The sequence below is a fragment of the Tupaia chinensis genome, unplaced genomic scaffold (genome assembly GCF_000334495.1).
Source record: "Tupaia chinensis unplaced genomic scaffold, TupChi_1.0 Scaffold000292_1, whole genome shotgun sequence".
In the NCBI taxonomy this organism is placed as follows: domain Eukaryota; kingdom Metazoa; phylum Chordata; class Mammalia; order Scandentia; family Tupaiidae; genus Tupaia; species Tupaia belangeri.
Window position 1 is genome coordinate 548,008 of NW_006159777.1, and position 18,017 is coordinate 566,024.

The window sequence follows — 18,017 nt, forward strand, 5'->3', positions numbered from 1 at the left end:
GAGAGGAAGCCAGAGGAGTCAGGTGGCATCAAGGCCTCATCTGCAAAACCTGGGCTGTGTTCTTCCTCACAAGAGCATTTCCACAGTCACCTGGACAGGCCCCAGGGCTGCTATCAGTGCTCTCTGCCTTCCAAACCATTTCAGAAAGCCGAAGGTCTGGTCTCTGGTCTCTCAGGGCTTTGGGCAAGGATCCTTTAGGCAAAGAAGCTTAGCTGGGTTTCCACCCTGGATGTTGCAGAGCTGACTCCCTTGTTCTGCTTGGCTAAGGCTCCAACCAGCTGCTGCATCTGCCCAGAGGAGAGGGTAGCTGATGGGCGTCGAGGTCTGGGAGGATGGTGGCACACAGGCTCTTTCCTGACCCTCAGTTCAGCAGTCTTGCATCTGAGGGTTTGTACCCCGCCTGGGCTAACCCTCAGCCTTTAGTTAGATCAGAAAGAGTGACTGCTGGGCCAGTCCCCCATGCAGAGGCCCTGACTCTGGGGCCTGACAGCAGAACTTCACATGGTTTATCCTCCAGACCAGAGTACTTCTGAGAATCAGAGGTCACTGTTAATTATATTGGAACAACCAGTGTCCCAGGAAACCAAACTGTGTGTTCACTCAATTCGATAACAACAAAGGCATTCTTGGTGTTGCTATAAGGTAAATTAATCCCCAGGGGAAATGTGTCCAGTACCATTGGTCTTAGAAGGAAAGCTTTAATTTTCCCAAAGCAAGCCAGGGGTACATCAGCTACTCCGGTGCTGTGAGGGTTTGGTACACGGCCCACCCTTGACAGACTCCAACCTGGATCTGCTGTGGGCTCACGAAGATGGTTTTTCTAAGTACCCGCGGATAGTTCTGGAGTTGGATGTTCACTGACCACACTGTGGCAGAAAATGCCTCTGTTCCTCCAAATTTTGTTTTTATTTTTGTTTTGTTTTGAAGAGACTGGATCTGGGTGGCAGGTCGTGCTTGCTTAGACTGCTATGGGCGAACTTCCTCGAGACATGTATGAAGGATGATCAGGAGGCGGGGGTGTGATAATTGTTTATTGTTCATGATGGCGCACAGGACAGTGGCAGTGAGAGACGAGCATCCTCCACGGGGTCTGGTAGCCCAGCAGTCCCCTTCCTCCAGCCGTCCACCCTGTCATATCTCAGGTACTTACGTATCCCTCCTGAGTGCATCTGGCTGACCGGGCTAGGGATTTGAACTGCAGTTGCCATGTGGAATCGGGCTTCTCTTGAACAGCATATTACTGCTGTGCCATGAAGTGGGCCTTGTTTAATTATTTTTAATTATTGAGTTTTTTTTTTCTTTTTTTGGAGAGGTTTTTCGCTATAGGGCGTGTGCACGCACCAGTAAGACAGAGAGAGACAGAGAGACAGAAAGCGAGAAATCACCCCCCAGGGGGGATGGCCACGCCACAATCCCTTCTCCTCCTCTCTCCTCTCAGGATCTTGGGCACACACACACGCACCCGGTGTAAGTTTAAGCCACTGGGTCCAGGACTTGAACCATGGTCGAATATATGGGAGTCTAGTGACATGGCCATTAGGCTAACTGCTGGTCCCTAGTGACATGGCCCTTAGGCTAACTGCTGGTCCTTAAAAAAAGGGCACTCTTTCACCCCAAAAGATCTGGATGTGGTGGTACACACCTGTAATCCCAGGACCTCAGGAGGTCAAGGCAAAACTGTGACAAAGTTAAATCATGTCTTTTTTAAAAATTATTTATTTTATTTATTATTTATTTAAATTTGATTAGAGAGACAGAAAATGAAAAAGCCAGGTTCAAGACTCAATCTGCAATTAGTCATGTGAGATTCCAGTGCATGAACCACTCAAGCTACCTACTGGTCCCTAAGCCATGTCTTTAAAACAAACAAAACACACACACACAAAAACCTAGCCATTATATTACAAAAGTTATTTAAATATAAGTGACTTTCTATTTAATAGGAAGTAAGGAGTTCATACCAAAACAATATAGAAGTGGAAGAAAGACAGTCATTATTTTTAAGTAGCCGAGCTTGGGACCAGCAGATGCCATGGTGGTTATGTCACTGGACTCACACATAACTGACCGTGGTTTGAGTCCCAAGCCCATGGCTTGAAAATCATGCCAGGTACATGTACATGCATGCCCAAGATCACAGGAGGAGAATGGAGAAGAGACTGAGGTGTGGCCATTCCCCCCGGGGGCTGAGGGGAAGGTGATTTGTCACTGTCCCTCTCACTGTCTCTCTCTGGCAAGCACGCAAGCGCTATGACAAAGGTCTCTAAGCTAAATAAATAAATAAATAGCAGAGCTTAAACGGCCAAGTTTTGACAAAATTTTACATTTGAAAACGTTATTATTTTACACCTTATTACTACTCTTACTGGGAATCTGAACCAACTGGGATATTTTGGTATTAACAACTAAAGTAAAACGAGTCCTGAGCAGGAAATCCAAATTATGTTTGGCCAAGTGGCTCCCAGCACTGCTGTCCTGCTCGATATGGACTATGGACTACGCCGCCAGGCTGGCATAGCCTTTATGTTCTTTGTTTGCCTAACTTGGGGGTCACCGGCCTTGGGCATTAATGAAGGCATAGACACTATCAGACATGGCCCTGGCTGTCATTGCCTTACCCCTTAGCAAGGCTCCCATTCCAGCCTCATCTGCAGTAAAACTCCTGATTTATTGCCCCAGTCACGCCTTGTGCAGAAGCTGGTGGTCGGCAGAGCTCTGGGCACACTCATGAGGCGCACAGACTTGTGCACCTTAAGACCCCAAATGACCTCTCAGCATTAACCTGAGGGCCAGCAAGTGGAACTAGCACAGGGGTCCTCAACTTACAATCCCCTTGTTCTCACCTATTCTTCCTTAGCATCCCCTGGGAAGGTTTTAGAGGGTGCTGATATGAACCCTGCCCTAGATCAGTTCGCTCAATCTGTAAGCAAGGGCTCAGCAGTCTGTTCTTTATTTTTAAGAGGTTTTTGCTATAGGGTGCGTCCATTTGCCAGAAAGACAGAGAGACAGAGAGACAGAAAGTGAGAAATCACCTCCTGGGAAAATGGCCATGCTGAAATCCCTTCTCCTCCATTCTCTTCTCGGAATCTTGGGTACGCACGTACACACGCCCAGCGTGAGTTTAAGCCACCGGGTTCAGGACTTGAATCACAGTCGACTACATGGGAGTCCAGTGACATAGCCATTACGCCAAGTGTTGGTCCCTCAGCTGTCTATTTTTAAAGTGTTCCTTGGGTGACTCCGATTGGCCAACAAGAGAGGAGAACTTTCAGCGAATTCCTCCTAGACTCGATTGTGGTGGGTTTCCTTGACATACTCTCTTCATCCCATTTACAGATAAAAACGCTTTATACCTTCTCATCTTTGGCTTTTCTCTACCCCATAAAGAGCTCAAGAGCCCGTGTGTGTCCATTTATCTTCCGAAGCACTCATACTATATATGCTGCCTGAGTTCTCTTGTTACGTTCTACGTCATCCTGAGCTATCCCGTCAGAAAATGCAGGACAGGGTTAGCCGTGGTGCTGCAGGAGTGAAGGGATGCTCTGCAGTGTGACACCTGCATGGCTCACATCGCAGCACCCCTCTCTCCCCCCACCACCACCTCCACCACCATTCTCCATCCTGCCGGGATTTGGGGCATGCACACAGATGCACTCAACTGTTTTCCAAGACTCCAGGGCCAGGATTTCAACTGCTACCAGCTACGCGGGATCCGACTCCTTTAAGCATTAGACTGAGTGCCTGCCTTGAGCTTGCATGGAGAGGTCTGCAGTTTGTCTCTCGAAGTCTCTCTGCATGACAGGCACACATGTGCCCATGAGCCTGGCCGACTGAGGCTGGGGTGAATCGTAGCGTGAAGGCCCTGCTGGGAGCACCTGTCTCTCTCGGTGGTAATAAACACGCTAAGGGAAAACAGAAATATATACTATGTTCTTTGCCCTCATCTGTGAAGAGGGAAGGGCCCAGTAAACCCAGCTCTGTCAGGGAATTCCTGAGCCCCTAGTGGAGACGAGCATTATTCATGTACTTCTTCACTGGAAGCTCAGTTAATGTTCATGGTAACACATTGATCTTGTCAGTAGCCAACTGACTGTCAGCCCGAGGGAAGACGGCCAGCCTGGCAGCCCGGACAAGGGGAGGCCACCCCTTCCTTGGGAGACGTCCTAGGAACCACAGCCTGAGAAACGTTGTCTGGACCCAAGACAAAGTGCTTCTGTCACTGCCAGCAAGTGAGACGTTGACCCAGGGGCTCGGTCTCCCAACCAAAATGACTGTAGCACAATCCATTTGCTTGTATTAATTAAGAGACAATGAAATAGTGGGTTTATCACACTGTCCATTAACTCCAGTGCGGCGAAGGGCAAGTATCTGGGAGATGGGAGCGGGCAGGATGCAGCGCACTGCTGTCCAGCCACCATGGCTTCATTAGAGGGCAGCCCAGGGTTGCTCGTGGCCAGCAGTGTCCTAAGGTGAGTCAAGACAGGGAGAAGATGGAGAGTGTGGAGAGACTGCAAGGAGAAAGGCTTAAATAAGGAAAGGGGGAGGGGCATTTGGTGGGGATTCAGAGTTTCCAAACCTCTAACTCTCAGACATAGGATAAACCTGTGCTGTATGTTGAACCTACATTAGGTGCCCCAAGGCAGGGGCCCCCCCAACACTGAGGGCCAGTACTGGCCTGTGGCCTGTTGGAGGTGAGTCGCACACAATGGAAGGTGGGTGGTGGGAGAGGAGCGAGACATCTTCTGTGTATGCAGCTGCTTCCCATTGCTGGAACTGTGGCCTGGGCTCCACTTCCTGTCGGATCAGTGGTGGTACTGGATTCTCATGGGAGTGCGGACCCTGTTGTGTGACTGTTTCATTGTATAGTGCAATGTGGTAGTGGCAGGAATGGTGTGCCTGGCAGATGTGTACCTTCCCCGACCCCTGGTCCACAAGATTAGCTTCTGTGAGACCAGTCCCTGGTGCCAGGAGGGTTGGGGACCTCTGCCACAAAGAATTCAAAGTTGAAGCTGTAACTTCTCAGGGTGCTTGCGAGTTAGGCAATAGAATGAATAGTATAGGATTCAGATTACAGGACCCAAACTGTGCCAAACGCTGAGCCCCTACAGTGCGGACCCTGTTGTGTGACTGTTTCATTGTATAGTGCAATGTGGTAGTGGCAGGAATGGTGTGCCTGGCAGATGTGTACCTTCCCCGACCCCTGGTCCACAAGATTAGCTTCTGTGAGACCAGTCCCTGGTGCCAGGAGGGTTGGGGACCTCTGCCACAAAGAATTCAAAGTTGAAGCTGTAACTTCTCAGGGTGCTTGCGAGTTAGGCAATAGAATGAATAGTATAGGATTCAGATTACAGGACCCAAACTGTGCCAAACGCTGAGCCCCTACCCTAGTTCCAAACTCAAGCACATGTATGTGTCTGTCCTTTTTCTTTTTCTTCTTTTTTTTTTTTTTTTTTTTTGGAGGGTTTTTTTCTTTGGCGTCTCCCCCAGGGGAGATGGCCATGCTGCAATCCTTTCTCCTCCATTCTCCTCTCGGGATCTTGGGCACGCACACACACGCGCCTGGCGTGAGTTTTAAGCCACCGGGTCTGGGATGGAAACCGCGGTCGACTACGTGGGAGTCCAGCGACATAACCATTACGCTAACTGCTGGTCCCTGTGTCTGTCCTTCTAAAGATGGATGATCTTGGGACAGGAGGCCTCTGACTGAGAACGATGTCAGGAGATCCCTGGGAAGAAGGGAGAAAATCCGACTCCCTTCTGGTTTCTAGAAGGCAGCTTTACTCACTTCATTCTCTCTCCATCTTCCCAGGACAGTGGGGTAACTTGCTCAGGCATCTGGCCAAACAGATATGCCCTCATCTGGAAATGAGAGCAGCATTCCTGTCTCTGTCACCTTCCCACTCACCCCTTCCTGGCTCTGGGGTCCTCCGTGCCCTGGAAATGCATCTGTGCGGCCCAGCTTCTCAGGTGCAGCTCATGACTGAGTACCCAGGTCTAGTCCTGCCATGCCGCAGGCCCTGCCGTGTTCAATCCATAGGAAGAAAGGTAACGACCCCGGGTCAGCCCTGGACTCCAAGCCCAGATTGCAGTTCAGCTAGACAGCAATAGAGCTGATATTCTGAAATGCTCATGGCTCATTTGCGTGACAATCATGTCGGCCAAAATAGTGTAGAGAAAGGAGGAGGAATGGCAGGATTCAGGCACACCGCCCCTGAGCAGCTGCTATAGCCTGTACCTTTGGGTATACTGTGCATACCCAAAGATCGAGGAGTGGGGAGGAGCTTCAGACAGCCTGAGGCCCTCCCCGTGGACTCACCTTGCTTCTCTCTGTGCACTGTGCTTGCCAACTCACTTTTTTTTTTTATAAGGTTAGTACTCACCTTACAGGAAGAGACTCTTGTTTTTTAAAAAATTTATTTTGTCTATCATGTCCATAAAAGTAGCACAAGCACCTTCCCCGGATCTCACAGCATGACCAAAGTCGTCCCGGCCAGTAGATGGCAAGCGCGTGCACCCCTTGGGTCCAGGTCTTCAGGAGAACAGGGCCTGTCATCCAGACGGTTGAGCAGTGCCTTACCTCCGCACTTCTGCGCTGGCCAAACCTTTGCTTCTCAATAACCTGAGTTACGGCCTGACTTTGGTGACTGGGTAAAAGGCTATTTTCCAGATGGATCCCAAGCCTAATTTGGGCTTACCGGGCGTGGGGCAAGCACACAGTCACTTGGATCATCACAGTCCAAACGTCCTAGTTCGGCATTGACGGGGCCCATCTACGGCCGTCCCTCTTGCTGGGCAGAAGGAAACTTATTTTTCCAGAACCCAAGAGGACACAGGGGTGCCCACATTCCCCACTCACCTAGGCCCCCTCTGGCCGCTCCTGTCCTCCGTCTTCATCTCTGGAAATGCTCAGCCCCGCTCTCTGCTCCTCTCCCATGGCAGAGCCCCACAGGCATCTTCCTCTACACGTCGCCTCCTGACAGGTCTCATGGCAGAAGCTGTGACAAGTGCTGACATGTAACCTCACAGAACAGTTTCCATGGATAGAGCACAGGTGTTCCTAACAGATTGAGGGGGTGGTGGGCACAGGGACAACGAGGGGGTGACTTTTAATTGTTTCAGAGGAAGGCACCAGGCGGGGTTTGCCTCTGCATAAAAATGATTTGTTTTGACGATGTGAATAGTCTTGCTGAGGGAGAAGCCACCTCCTAAAATTGTCCCTGTGGGTATTCAGGGAGAAGAGGAGATATTCTGTCAGGGACAATCATCCAAAAAAGCAGGAGGCTAAATCGTTTGGCCCCTTGTGGTACTTCCGGCTCTGTAATTCTGAGGAATTGGCTGAGGAAATAGATGGGAATGGATGCAAGAGTGATTGATGGCAGAGACATGGTTGTCATGGAAGGACGGGGCGTACAAGGAGAAAGGAGGTAGGTCAGAAGCCTGCAGATTTTGCTCTGGTTTTCCTGTTTGATCTCTTTATCCCCAAATGCTTAGGTTTCTTCCAGCTCTAATAAATCTTTCTGACCCACTATTCCTTACTTAAAGGATCTAGAAACAACTAAGAACTGAAAAACCAAGCCTAAAGTACAGAGAAAATGTAAACTATTTTGAGTTCAGGAGATTGTGGACCACTCAAGGAGGAGGACATTGTGTTCTAGGTCACCTCTGTCCATACCACCCTGTGTCTGATGCAGCACCCGACTCCTCATAGGAGGGAAGTGACTGCAGGTGCGGTCAGAAAAGCGCAGTCAGGGATCCTTCTGGGCTGGTTCTTCTCCCTGCTCATCCTTCCTCGGTTGGACCAACTCTGCTCATGGTTGTTACAGGTTGTTTGTTTCCTGTTTTCTGTGACCATGTTAGGTCCAAATGTGTGTACCTTCAGCATGCACCTACAGCAGAAGCCCCCTGAGGTCTACAGAACCAGCAGGGTTACCCACCCTACCCCCAAGCATGCACCCTGCATCCAAGGAGATGGCCTCCTACATGGTATGATAAATGGCTCCTTTTGTAATGTGGCAAATCTTAATCTTGCCCATGCAGTGAACTGAACTTACATCTTTGAAAAGCTCCTTCCATAGAGAGAAATACCCCCACCTTTTTATGTGTTTCTGCCAGTGCATCACAATCTACTTTCTGTTGCTTCCAACCACATTCTCCTGGGATACCGGAGAGCTTAGAGTGGGCACTTTGTACATCTTGGCTAGTCTTAGCTTATTACAGGGCATTTCAGCATGAAACCAACGTGTGGGGCAGGATGGACTCTCCTGTTTTATCAGAAAAAAATCACAGACTCTGTCTTTTTTTCTGTTAAAAAAAAATAAAAGTCTAATTGTCATAGTGTATCCGTGCTTGCCAGAGACACAGAGTGAGAGAGAGGGAGAGAACACCTGCAGTGGGGTAAGGTCACGTTGCAATCCTCTCCACTTCTCCATCTGTCAGGTTTGAGGACATGACATGGTGTTCTTCAAATCTCTGGGGCTGGGATTCAAACTCACAGTCACCTATATAGCATCCAGCTTCCTTAACCTGGCTTTTTTATATATATATATATATACCTTATGGATACATCTTCAGAATCTTCCCTGTGTCTCTTAGGCCCTCCCTCTGTCTGTCTGTCCTTCCTCACTTCCATGTATCCTTCTTCTTCATCTCTTCTTCTGCTCCTTTTCTACTCTGGGCTTCGCCCTGCCCATTTTCCTCTAACTCCACAGTCAGCAATTTGGCTTCCTAGCAGCTAGCAAAGAGGATTAAAACATCCGTTGCCTCCTGCCCTTCCTCTGCAGCATGGAATCAGAATTTTCCATTGCAACCCACACTGGAGAGGCAGGGAAAGCACTGAACCCTGCAGTGTCCCCATCTTCCGGCATTTAGCAACTTAGATTGGTTCCAGCCTTCAAAATAGTGGAGGAAACAGCGTCTAAATCACCTCCATTGGTCCTGGGCTGAAGAGGAGTTTCAACATTCTCTTCCCATTTTAACACGGAAACCTGTGCAGGGGGAAGATGCATGTTTGGTCATAAGACTGTAAGAGCTGATGGAAACATGGGTGCAAGGATTCTGACACTCAGCCTGTGTCCTGCTGGGCTCTGAATCCCAAGATGGTGTCTTTTAAGGTACAGGTTGCCTGTGGGCACAAGGGGTGCTTGCTGTATGTTCAAACGAGCTGACCAGGGCCCAGACCTGCACAGTGCTACATGAGAGTGAGGGCTTTCTGATGTCCTGCAAACAGCCAGAGGCACCTGGAAGGCCAGGCCTGGCATGTTTCCTGATCCCTTTCGGGGGGATTCTGTGCCAATAAATGACTGGTGGTGGCCTGTGGCTTCCCCGCTATGAGTGCCCACCTCCCCTGCAGCACAGTCTGCCCCTGGCACCTGTGGGGAATGCAACCCCTGGGCCCTGACCTGGCCTGCCAGAGCAGAATCTACAGGAAGGCAGACCCACCCCAGATCATTGGATCAGTCTTTATTTTTCTCAATCCCCTGAGGAATTTATATGCGAATCAAAATCTGAGCACTTACTTTATTGTACAAACTTGACGAAATTCATTTTCTCTCTTAATGAAGTAGTATCACACTAACGATCCCCATTTTACGTAAAATGTACTTTCCCTTTTTTTTCTTTTGCTGTCACATAATTGCCCCATAAAACAGTGTTATAGCTCGTGAAAATAAGTCTATGCATTGCAGAGATAGCCATGCTGTCCTAGTTCCCTGAAAAGTGCCCAGGATGGGTCTTGCTTATATAAAGGCTCATGACCCCCATCTTGTGAAGCACGGCTTCCCTGTGAGCCAGTCGGCGCTCACAGGCTGACATTCACAGATGGCGCTCACTGGGGCCTCTGAAGACTTCCGGTCTGTGTGTGCTCTGCGTCATGGTCCGAGTCTTTCCCTTTCTCTCTAAGGAGAGGCAAAGAGTGCCCAGGCCTGAGGATCCTGACCAGCCCACTGGAGGCAGCTCATTTGCTTTAGTAAATAGGGCGTAGATACGTACGTATGGGGCCAGCTGGGGCCAACCGTTCAGGGGAGGTACTCAGATGCCAGGCTGGGTGTGTGTGGCTGCTGCCTCAGGCCCCATCTCTGCCCTTCAAGGACTCTTCTATCCTGTACCCTGAGCCACTCTTCACATAGGTTCAGCTGGATTCCTCAATGACCCTGAGCCTCACACCTGTGGGCTGTCCTCATACCATATGCAGGTTCTAGGAGGGTCACTTAACAGATGATAGCTCTTGCTGGCTAATGCAGTAGTTCTTCCATGAAACTATACAAAATCGGGCTACCAGAAAGGTGGTGACTGGAGTTACTAGGGACCCCAGAAAAACTGCGTGTCTGGGCCCATACCGTCTAGGGATGGCCAGAGTGGCCATCCCCAGACTGTGTTGGTATATCTTGGGTGGACATGACCTGGGGTAGGGGAGGCAGGGAAGGCAGTGAGAGCCAAAAGACAGTGGTCTGAATGAAGGGCAGGCTGGGTGTTGGAAGCCCCCCTGGGGCTGGCCTTGGAGCAGAATGGAATTGACAGGGCACCTGTCTCCTGGTCCCCTCACCCATAGACACACCATCTTTCCATTCCATCCAATGCAGGGCCAGACTTGGTCTCAGGGTCAGCATATACTTTTACAGGGTTGGAGGGGAAGTTGTCAGTATTTATGGTCCTGAACACTAATTTCAACACAATGCGCAGAGCACAGAAGGAATCAGGCAGTGGGTCGGTGAGCAAGGAAACAGAAGTGCCTTCTCCACCATCTCTTGGCAGGAGTTTCCACAGGAGCCCATTGTTGAGCCAGACTCAGGATATTCGTGTTTAAATAGGGAAAGGCTGTTTGCTTTGCATAGCACCACGGGAATAAGGTAGAAGTGACTCTTCTTGCGAGAGCTCATAAGGTTGGTTGAAAGCATGCCAATTTTGCAACCTCAGAAAGAAACTTAAAAAATACAAAATGTTCACATTTGCCATAAATCATTTGTAGTTTGTATTTTGTATCTAAAGCCATTTCTATATAGTGAATTATTTCTACACAGTGAATGAGAGATCGTCTCTACTAACATAGCTCAGCATTATTTCACAGTTTTATTTTATTTACCAGTTATTTTAAAAATATCAAAGTTTAGTCATGTGCCGGGATATTCATCATATACTTTCTTCATTAATCCTCATAATAATCATAGAATAAAGGCAATGCTCTCCGTCTCTGAGCAAATGCTCTGGAGATTTCAAGTGATCTGGCCCCAAACACAGAGCTGTAAGACAAGCAGAGTAGACTAGTCCTTTATTCTGTCACCTTACTTCTGGCCAACACAGGCCATCTGCCTTCACTTGAAGTTCCAGTACTATTACTGTGGCTTTCCCTATTGCTTCCCCCAAAACGTTCACACGTGAAAAACCTTCACACGTGAATATGGACCTGGCTCTGTTTTCTCAATTACTTCCTGCCTGTGTGTTTCTTCCCAGAAGGCCAGGGCTTTGTGAGTGAGGATGAGTACCTGGAAATCTCTGACATCAAACGTGACCAGTCTGGGGAGTACGAGTGCAGCGCCTTGAACGACGTCGCCGCACCTGACGTGAGAAAAGTGAAAATCACTGTAAACTGTGAGTGGACCACTGTGTGGAGGGCAAAGAGGGCGTGGGGGTTAAGGTGACCAGTTGGTCATGGCCATGCCAGTCTGAGAGGCCAAGCAGGTTTTCCAGTGGGAATGTTCTTTGCCTGCTTGCTCTGCCCCAATAATGTCCCTGTCTTGTGTGTCCCTGGCGTCTTCTGTGTCAGAGCTCTCAGCAAGTGGAGAGAAGTGTGAACGTAGATTCAGTTTGAAGGCCTGAAGACGATGCAGGTGTAAATGTCATATACCCAAGCAAGACGTTCTTTGCCTAAAATAAATGGTTATTATCCTGGGAAGCAGGGGTGTTCCAAGAAACCCATTTATATAGGCAGTGGCCAAATGTGCCTTTTGTCTCCTTCACAAAATCACCCCACAAGTGTGTGTGTGTGTTTTTCCCACAGACCCTCCCTATATCTCCAAAGCCAAGAACACTGGAGTTTCCGTTGGTCAGAAGGGCATCTTGAGCTGTGAGGCCTCTGCAGTCCCCACAGCTGAATTCCAGTGGTTTAAGGAAGATACCAGGTAACTTGCAAATGCAGCGAGGACAGCTCTAAAGCAGAGATGATGATCATTCCCCACGTGGAAGGACGTGAAGTAAGGGGAGAGATGGGGCAAGACCAAACTGCATTACGGCCTCCTCTGTAACAGAGCCTCCTTTTAGAGTCAGGAAAGAAACATAGCGAGAAGCTGGGAAGTAGAATGAATTGACCTCATATGGAAATCTGAGATGAGATTAGTTGTAGACATGGTGGTCTTTTCTGACTAGAAGCCAGGGAAGTTAGTGCTTTGAGCAGTTTTGAGCATGACTTTCCTCTGTTCTTCTCCTGATAGAGGCTGTGATACTTATGATTTGAGTTAGAGGATCTGGGTTAAAGAAGCAGATTTCCTATGAAGGAAGGCCTGCTTTTAGGATTACTCTGCGGTACCTTTGGCTTGTCCAATACTTTCTTCCTCAGTCTCTCTGTAGAAACAGACCAGCTGTGTGTTTCACTGCAGGTTAGCCACTGGCCTGGATGGAGTGAGGATTGAGAACAAAGGCCGCATATCCACTCTGACTTTCTTCAACGTCTCAGAAAAGGATTATGGAAACTATACTTGTGTGGCCACAAACAAGCTTGGCAACACCAATGCGAGCATCACATTGTATGGTGAGTGCAGGAATTCCAGCTGCATGGGCTCGGCCATGTGGGGAGCTGGAGGCACTTGGGAGGGACGACAGCATGACTGCTTGGCCCATGTCCATCCACACTGCTCAACTCTCCATGCGTAGAGAAGACATACTTCTCCCTGTCATCCTGCAGCATGCCATGCAGTGACCTTTCAAGGTAATTGGACAGGCAAGATTTGCCCCTTACAAAAGGAGGGAGCCAAACTCAATGAAGCTGACTAGTGGTTTCCCTAAAGATGGAGCCGTAAGACAGTTATGTTGTAGAACTACCTGGAGGTCTTTGGGGGATAAATAAGGTATACTTTTAAGACACCTTCTATAGTAAAAGTCTACAATTTGAGGGGTTACATTTATAGTTTTAAATCCAAGTCAGCTGGCACCATCATGATTCTCATGTTCCTTGCCATGCCATGTGCTCATGCTGGGGGTGAATGGAGCAAAGTCGGGTCTTCCTCAGATGACTGCTCTGTCCACACCTGGAGCCTGACTCTTCTGTGAAGGACTTTCCTTCCTGTGTGGATGGGGACATTTCAGGAACCAGACTGGTCTCTTGTGAAGCCCTTATCTCTCATTCCATCTTTCCACCTGGTGTGTCCATTTCCCCATGCCACATTTCACACCATTGGCCAACTCATCATGCTATTGCATGTGTGTATTTACTGAGGTCTGGTCAGAGGGAAACATCTCATAAGTGGGAAGAGGGCTCCGTTTATTCCATGTGTACCCCAGGCCCTGAACAAGCTTTCAGCATTGACATGACCTAAACTTTGTCCACCAACCATCTGAAATGTGTGATCTATGTCTTTTGTTTTCTCTCTGCATTGTGTGTGCATTGTGCTGTGTGTGTCTTAGAAATAAGCCCCTCATCAGCAGTGGCAGGTGGGTACAGCATGTTCCTTCCTTCCTCTGCCTGTCTGAATGCCTATGCATTTGAATTTAAGCCTCCTTCAAAGCTAACGTTGCCTGATTTATTTCTCCATAGTGGACAGACATCGAGGGGTTGGGTATGAGACCCTCGACTAGGTGACCAACTCATAGACTCTAAAGCCTTTTACATGCACACTCATGAAATAACATTATAGATTTCAGGGGAAGGGATATTTGCCCTAAAACAATATCTACTTTGTGCCCTTTAAGAAGGATGATTCTTCTGCTATTTCTGCACTCAACAACCCTATCAATCCCAGCCCAGACCAAATGGATTGTTAAATGACTATCTCCATGGTGAAGTCACTCTGTTATGAATGTTTTATTCTTTTAGTCTAAGGCAAAGAGAACTAATGATTTGAAAACTTTATTGTAAAATAGGAATACTTGGGGTCATCATTCATGATGGTAATACATATTGTGTACCAAATATAAACTGGTTTCTAGGCAGATTATTAACCCCAATTTACAGGTGAGTAAAAGGAGGACCAAAGAATTTGGGTAACACTGAAGTATTTGCATCTAATGAATAGGCCCCCTATGAGACCTAGAATTGGCCAACTTGGTCAGGCACTGGAGTATTTACCCAGAAGCTAAACAGAATGACTCAAAGCCATATACTCACTCACTCCACACTCATACATGAAGATGAAGCAGCAGCTAGTGCTCAGCTCTGTTCTAGAAGTAGAAGCCTGGAGGCCTTTTTTTTTATTCTTTAATTTTTTTTAATTGACAGATAATGTTGTATCTATGTATTGTGCACAACATGATGTTTTGAAGTGTATGTGAAATTTGAAAATCTAGCTAATGCCTTAGTCATATAGCTCTGAGTTTGGTATGAGAGTATTCTCTGTGTTTCTAAGAATTTAGTATACTGTGTTATCATTACCTATCTTTGCTTTGATGTGCCATAGATCTCTTGAATGTATTGCTATTATCTAACTGTAATTATGACAACACCTTCCCATCCCTTCCACCCCACCGAAGGACTTTCTGCCCTAGTAGCCATCATTCTATTCTTCTGAGATCAACCCTGTTCTTTTTACATATGAGTGAGTACATGTGGCATTTGTCCTTCTGTGTGTGGCTTATTTCTTGAATGTCCTCCAGGTTCATCCATGTTGTCACAAGTGACAGGTTTGCCTTTGTTGTAACTGAACGATATCCCATTGTGTGTCTATGTCACATTTTCTTTGTTCATCTGTGATGGGCACATTGGTTGATTCCACATGCTGTCTTTGTGAGTGCCAATCTCTTTCACAAACAAATTTCTTTCTTTTTGTACATCCAGTACTGGGGTTGCTGCATTGTTGGATAGTGTGAAGTATCCTCCAAAAATTAAAAACTGAACTCTGCCATAATCACTGTATTAATTTACTCCCACTGAAAGAAAAAAGGTTCTCTTTTCTCTACATCGTTATCAACGCTCGTTATCTTTTTAGATAATAGACACTCTGATTTCAGTGAGGTGACATCTCACTAAGGTTGTGATTTTTAGTGCCCCAGCAATGAATGATGATGAACATTTTTCACATGGTGGGCATTCATATGCATGCTTTTGAGAAATGTCTATTCAGATCTGTGGCCCATTTTTCAAGTTGAATTGTTTTCTTGCTGTTGAGTTGCTAAAGATTTGTATACATTTTGTATAGTAACTCATTGTTAGATAGATAGTTTGTAAATATTTTCTCCCATTCTTTAGGTTGTCCCTTATTCTTCTGGTTGTGCTGTTGCTGTGTAGAACTTTTTAGTCTGATAGAAACACATTTGTTTGCTTATGTTGCCTGTGCTTTTGAGGTCTTATCCCTCAAAGTATTGGTCAGATCAATGTCAGGGACCTTTTCCTCCATTTTATTCTCATAGCTTCACAGTGGAGGGTCCTACATTTATAAGTTGTATTTTAATGTGCTCAGAGATTTCATAAAGTATTTTAGCAGCGTACACCACCATGATGGGGCCTTTATGTTGGTTTTTGGTATCAGGGTAATGCTGGCATTGAATGAGTCTAGAAGTTTTCCTTGGTCTTCAGTGTTTTGGAAGAGTTTGAGAAGAACTGGTGTTTTTTCTTCTGTAAATGTTTGCTAATTCAGAATTCAGCACCATTGAGCTGTTATGTACTAGAGGCTCCTTAGGACTGATTCTGTCTCCTTACCTGCTATTGTTCAATCGTGTAGGTGTCCAGAAATGTAACCAAGATTTTGTAAGTTATCCAATTTATTGATAGACAGTTGCTCAAAGTAGTATCTTAGGATCCTTTATATTTCTAGGGTATCAGCTGATATTTGCCATTCTTGTCTGATACTAGTGTTTTCTGTTTGTCTTGGTAAAGAACTCTTGTTAATCTTGTGTACTATAATTTGTACTTTTACTTCCTTCTTAAAAGTGTTTTTGCTGTATTTCATACATTTCAGTATGTTATAGTCCCATGGCTCAAGACATTTTAATCCCATGGCTAAAGACATTTTTGTCTTTCTCCATGGTGGTTCACGTGTTGATAGGTATTTGCTCATCATAAAATGTGTTTGGTGGCTTAATTGTGTATATTCTGAAGTCTCTCTCTTCTATTAGGTTCATTAATATTGGCTATATATAGTTCAGTGCTCTAGTGCTGGAGACATCTTTTTTTTTTTTTTTTTTTTTTTTTTTTCTATAGGGCACGTGTAAATGTGTTTTGGTGCTTTGGGGTGGGGGATTTTTTTTTTTTTTTTTTTTTTTTTTTTTGCTATAGGGCACGTGTGCTCACCAGACAGACAGTGACAGACAGAGAGACAGAAAGCGAGAAATCACCCCCAAGGGGGGTGGTCACGCTGCAATCCCTTCTCCTCCATCCTCCTCTCAGGATCTTGGGCACACACGCACATGCGCCCAGCGTGAGTTTTAAGCCACTGGGTCTGGGATGTGAACCGCGGTCTGCTACGTGGGAGTCCAGCGAATAGCCATTACACTAACTGCTGGTCCCGGAGACATCTTTATTTATTGCTATAGTCTCTTGCTGAATTGAGCTCCATATATATATAAACACACATAAAATATTCTTTGTTTTTGGACTTCAGTCTAATGATTCCTGGTCTCTCGTAGTTTCTATTTGCATGAAATATCTTTTTCTATTCCTTCTTTTTCTAGGCAGCATGGGTCTTGTTTTGTTTATTGGTATTTTAATTGGACCCATTAAATGTACATTCAAGTCTAATAGTTATTAATAGGTAGGGAATAATACTACTATTGTTTTCCATTTATGATGTAGAATCTGTCCTTTGTAGTTAAATAATTGTCTTGCTAGTATGTTTTGATTTTTTGCTTTCTGGTTTTAGTATATGTATTATAGGATGTTACCAGAGCTTTTCCAAGAACTTCTAACTATTTTTCAGATACTATCACTCTATTCTTTGTTTAGTATTGAAATTAATATTTCATATTCCTTAACAAATTATTGTAGTTTTGGTTACTAATTATCTTTTTAAGATACAAATGATTTTTTCAGAATCTGGTATTTACTTTGAATCTTATACTCAATAGCATCCCTCAGTGTTTCTATTCTAAGACAGCTTTGCTGGGCATAGTACTATTGGCTAACATTTTTTTTCCCTCTGAAGCATTTGGAATATGGCATTCCATACTCTCATGGCCTCTAAGGAATACTAGCAACCCCCTCAATGTTGTCCTTCAATATCGTCTACAATGTTTTAGATTGAACTGCTTGGTAATTTTTCATCCTCTCGTATCTGGATATTTTTCTCCAGGTTTGGAAAGCTTTCCTTCTCTTGCTATATTCTTTCTTTAGCACTGATGCCCAATTTGCTCTCTTGATAACTCCGCTCTCCTTCTTTCATCCTCCTCCTTCCTTTCCTCTGTGGATTTTTGAAAACCCTAAGGTCTACTGTTACTATTCTATTGAATTTTGCTTCATTGTGTTTTTTAGTCTTGGATTTTCAATCTCTTGAGTTTCTTGGCCTAAGTCTCTGAATCATTTATTTGGTGATGACCCAATTACTCAAGATCATGTGCTAATAGGTCTTTCTTTAATCTTCACAGTCTAGCAGAAATTCTGTGGCTACCAAGGCTTATGCAACAGCTAAACCCAAAGTCATAGAAGCCTGGACTCAAGGCCGCTGTGGTCATCTTGTGATGATATGGGTCAAAACTCAAGTCTTTCTGGCACAAGTTGTTGTATCTGACACTAGAACAGGGCTCATTCCTCAGTGTACACCTACCAAGGCAGAGGGCTACCCTATGCCAGGTTTTTAATGGGTTGCCAAAGAAGGGCCTATGCTCACTTCCCTAACTCTATAACCTGAGTGGATAGTAGGGGGACTATCCAATTGTCTTTTCTC

General features: G+C 46.1%; 1 protein-coding gene across 2 annotated transcripts in view; it reads left to right on the plus strand.

The window, feature by feature from the left end:
• The window catches only part of OPCML (opioid binding protein/cell adhesion molecule like), a 585,692-nt gene that overhangs the window by 548,001 nt on the left and 19,674 nt on the right, over positions 1–18,017 (plus strand). Inside the window, exons 4-6 of one of the 2 annotated variants that reach the window (XM_006150629.3) lie at positions 11,446–11,583; positions 11,993–12,113; positions 12,588–12,739. In XM_006150629.3, the coding sequence (XP_006150691.1) occupies positions 11,446–11,583; positions 11,993–12,113; positions 12,588–12,739 (411 nt within the window). The remainder of the gene's footprint in view (positions 1–11,445; positions 11,584–11,992; positions 12,114–12,587; positions 12,740–18,017) is intronic. The other variant, XM_006150630.3, reaches the window with a different exon arrangement.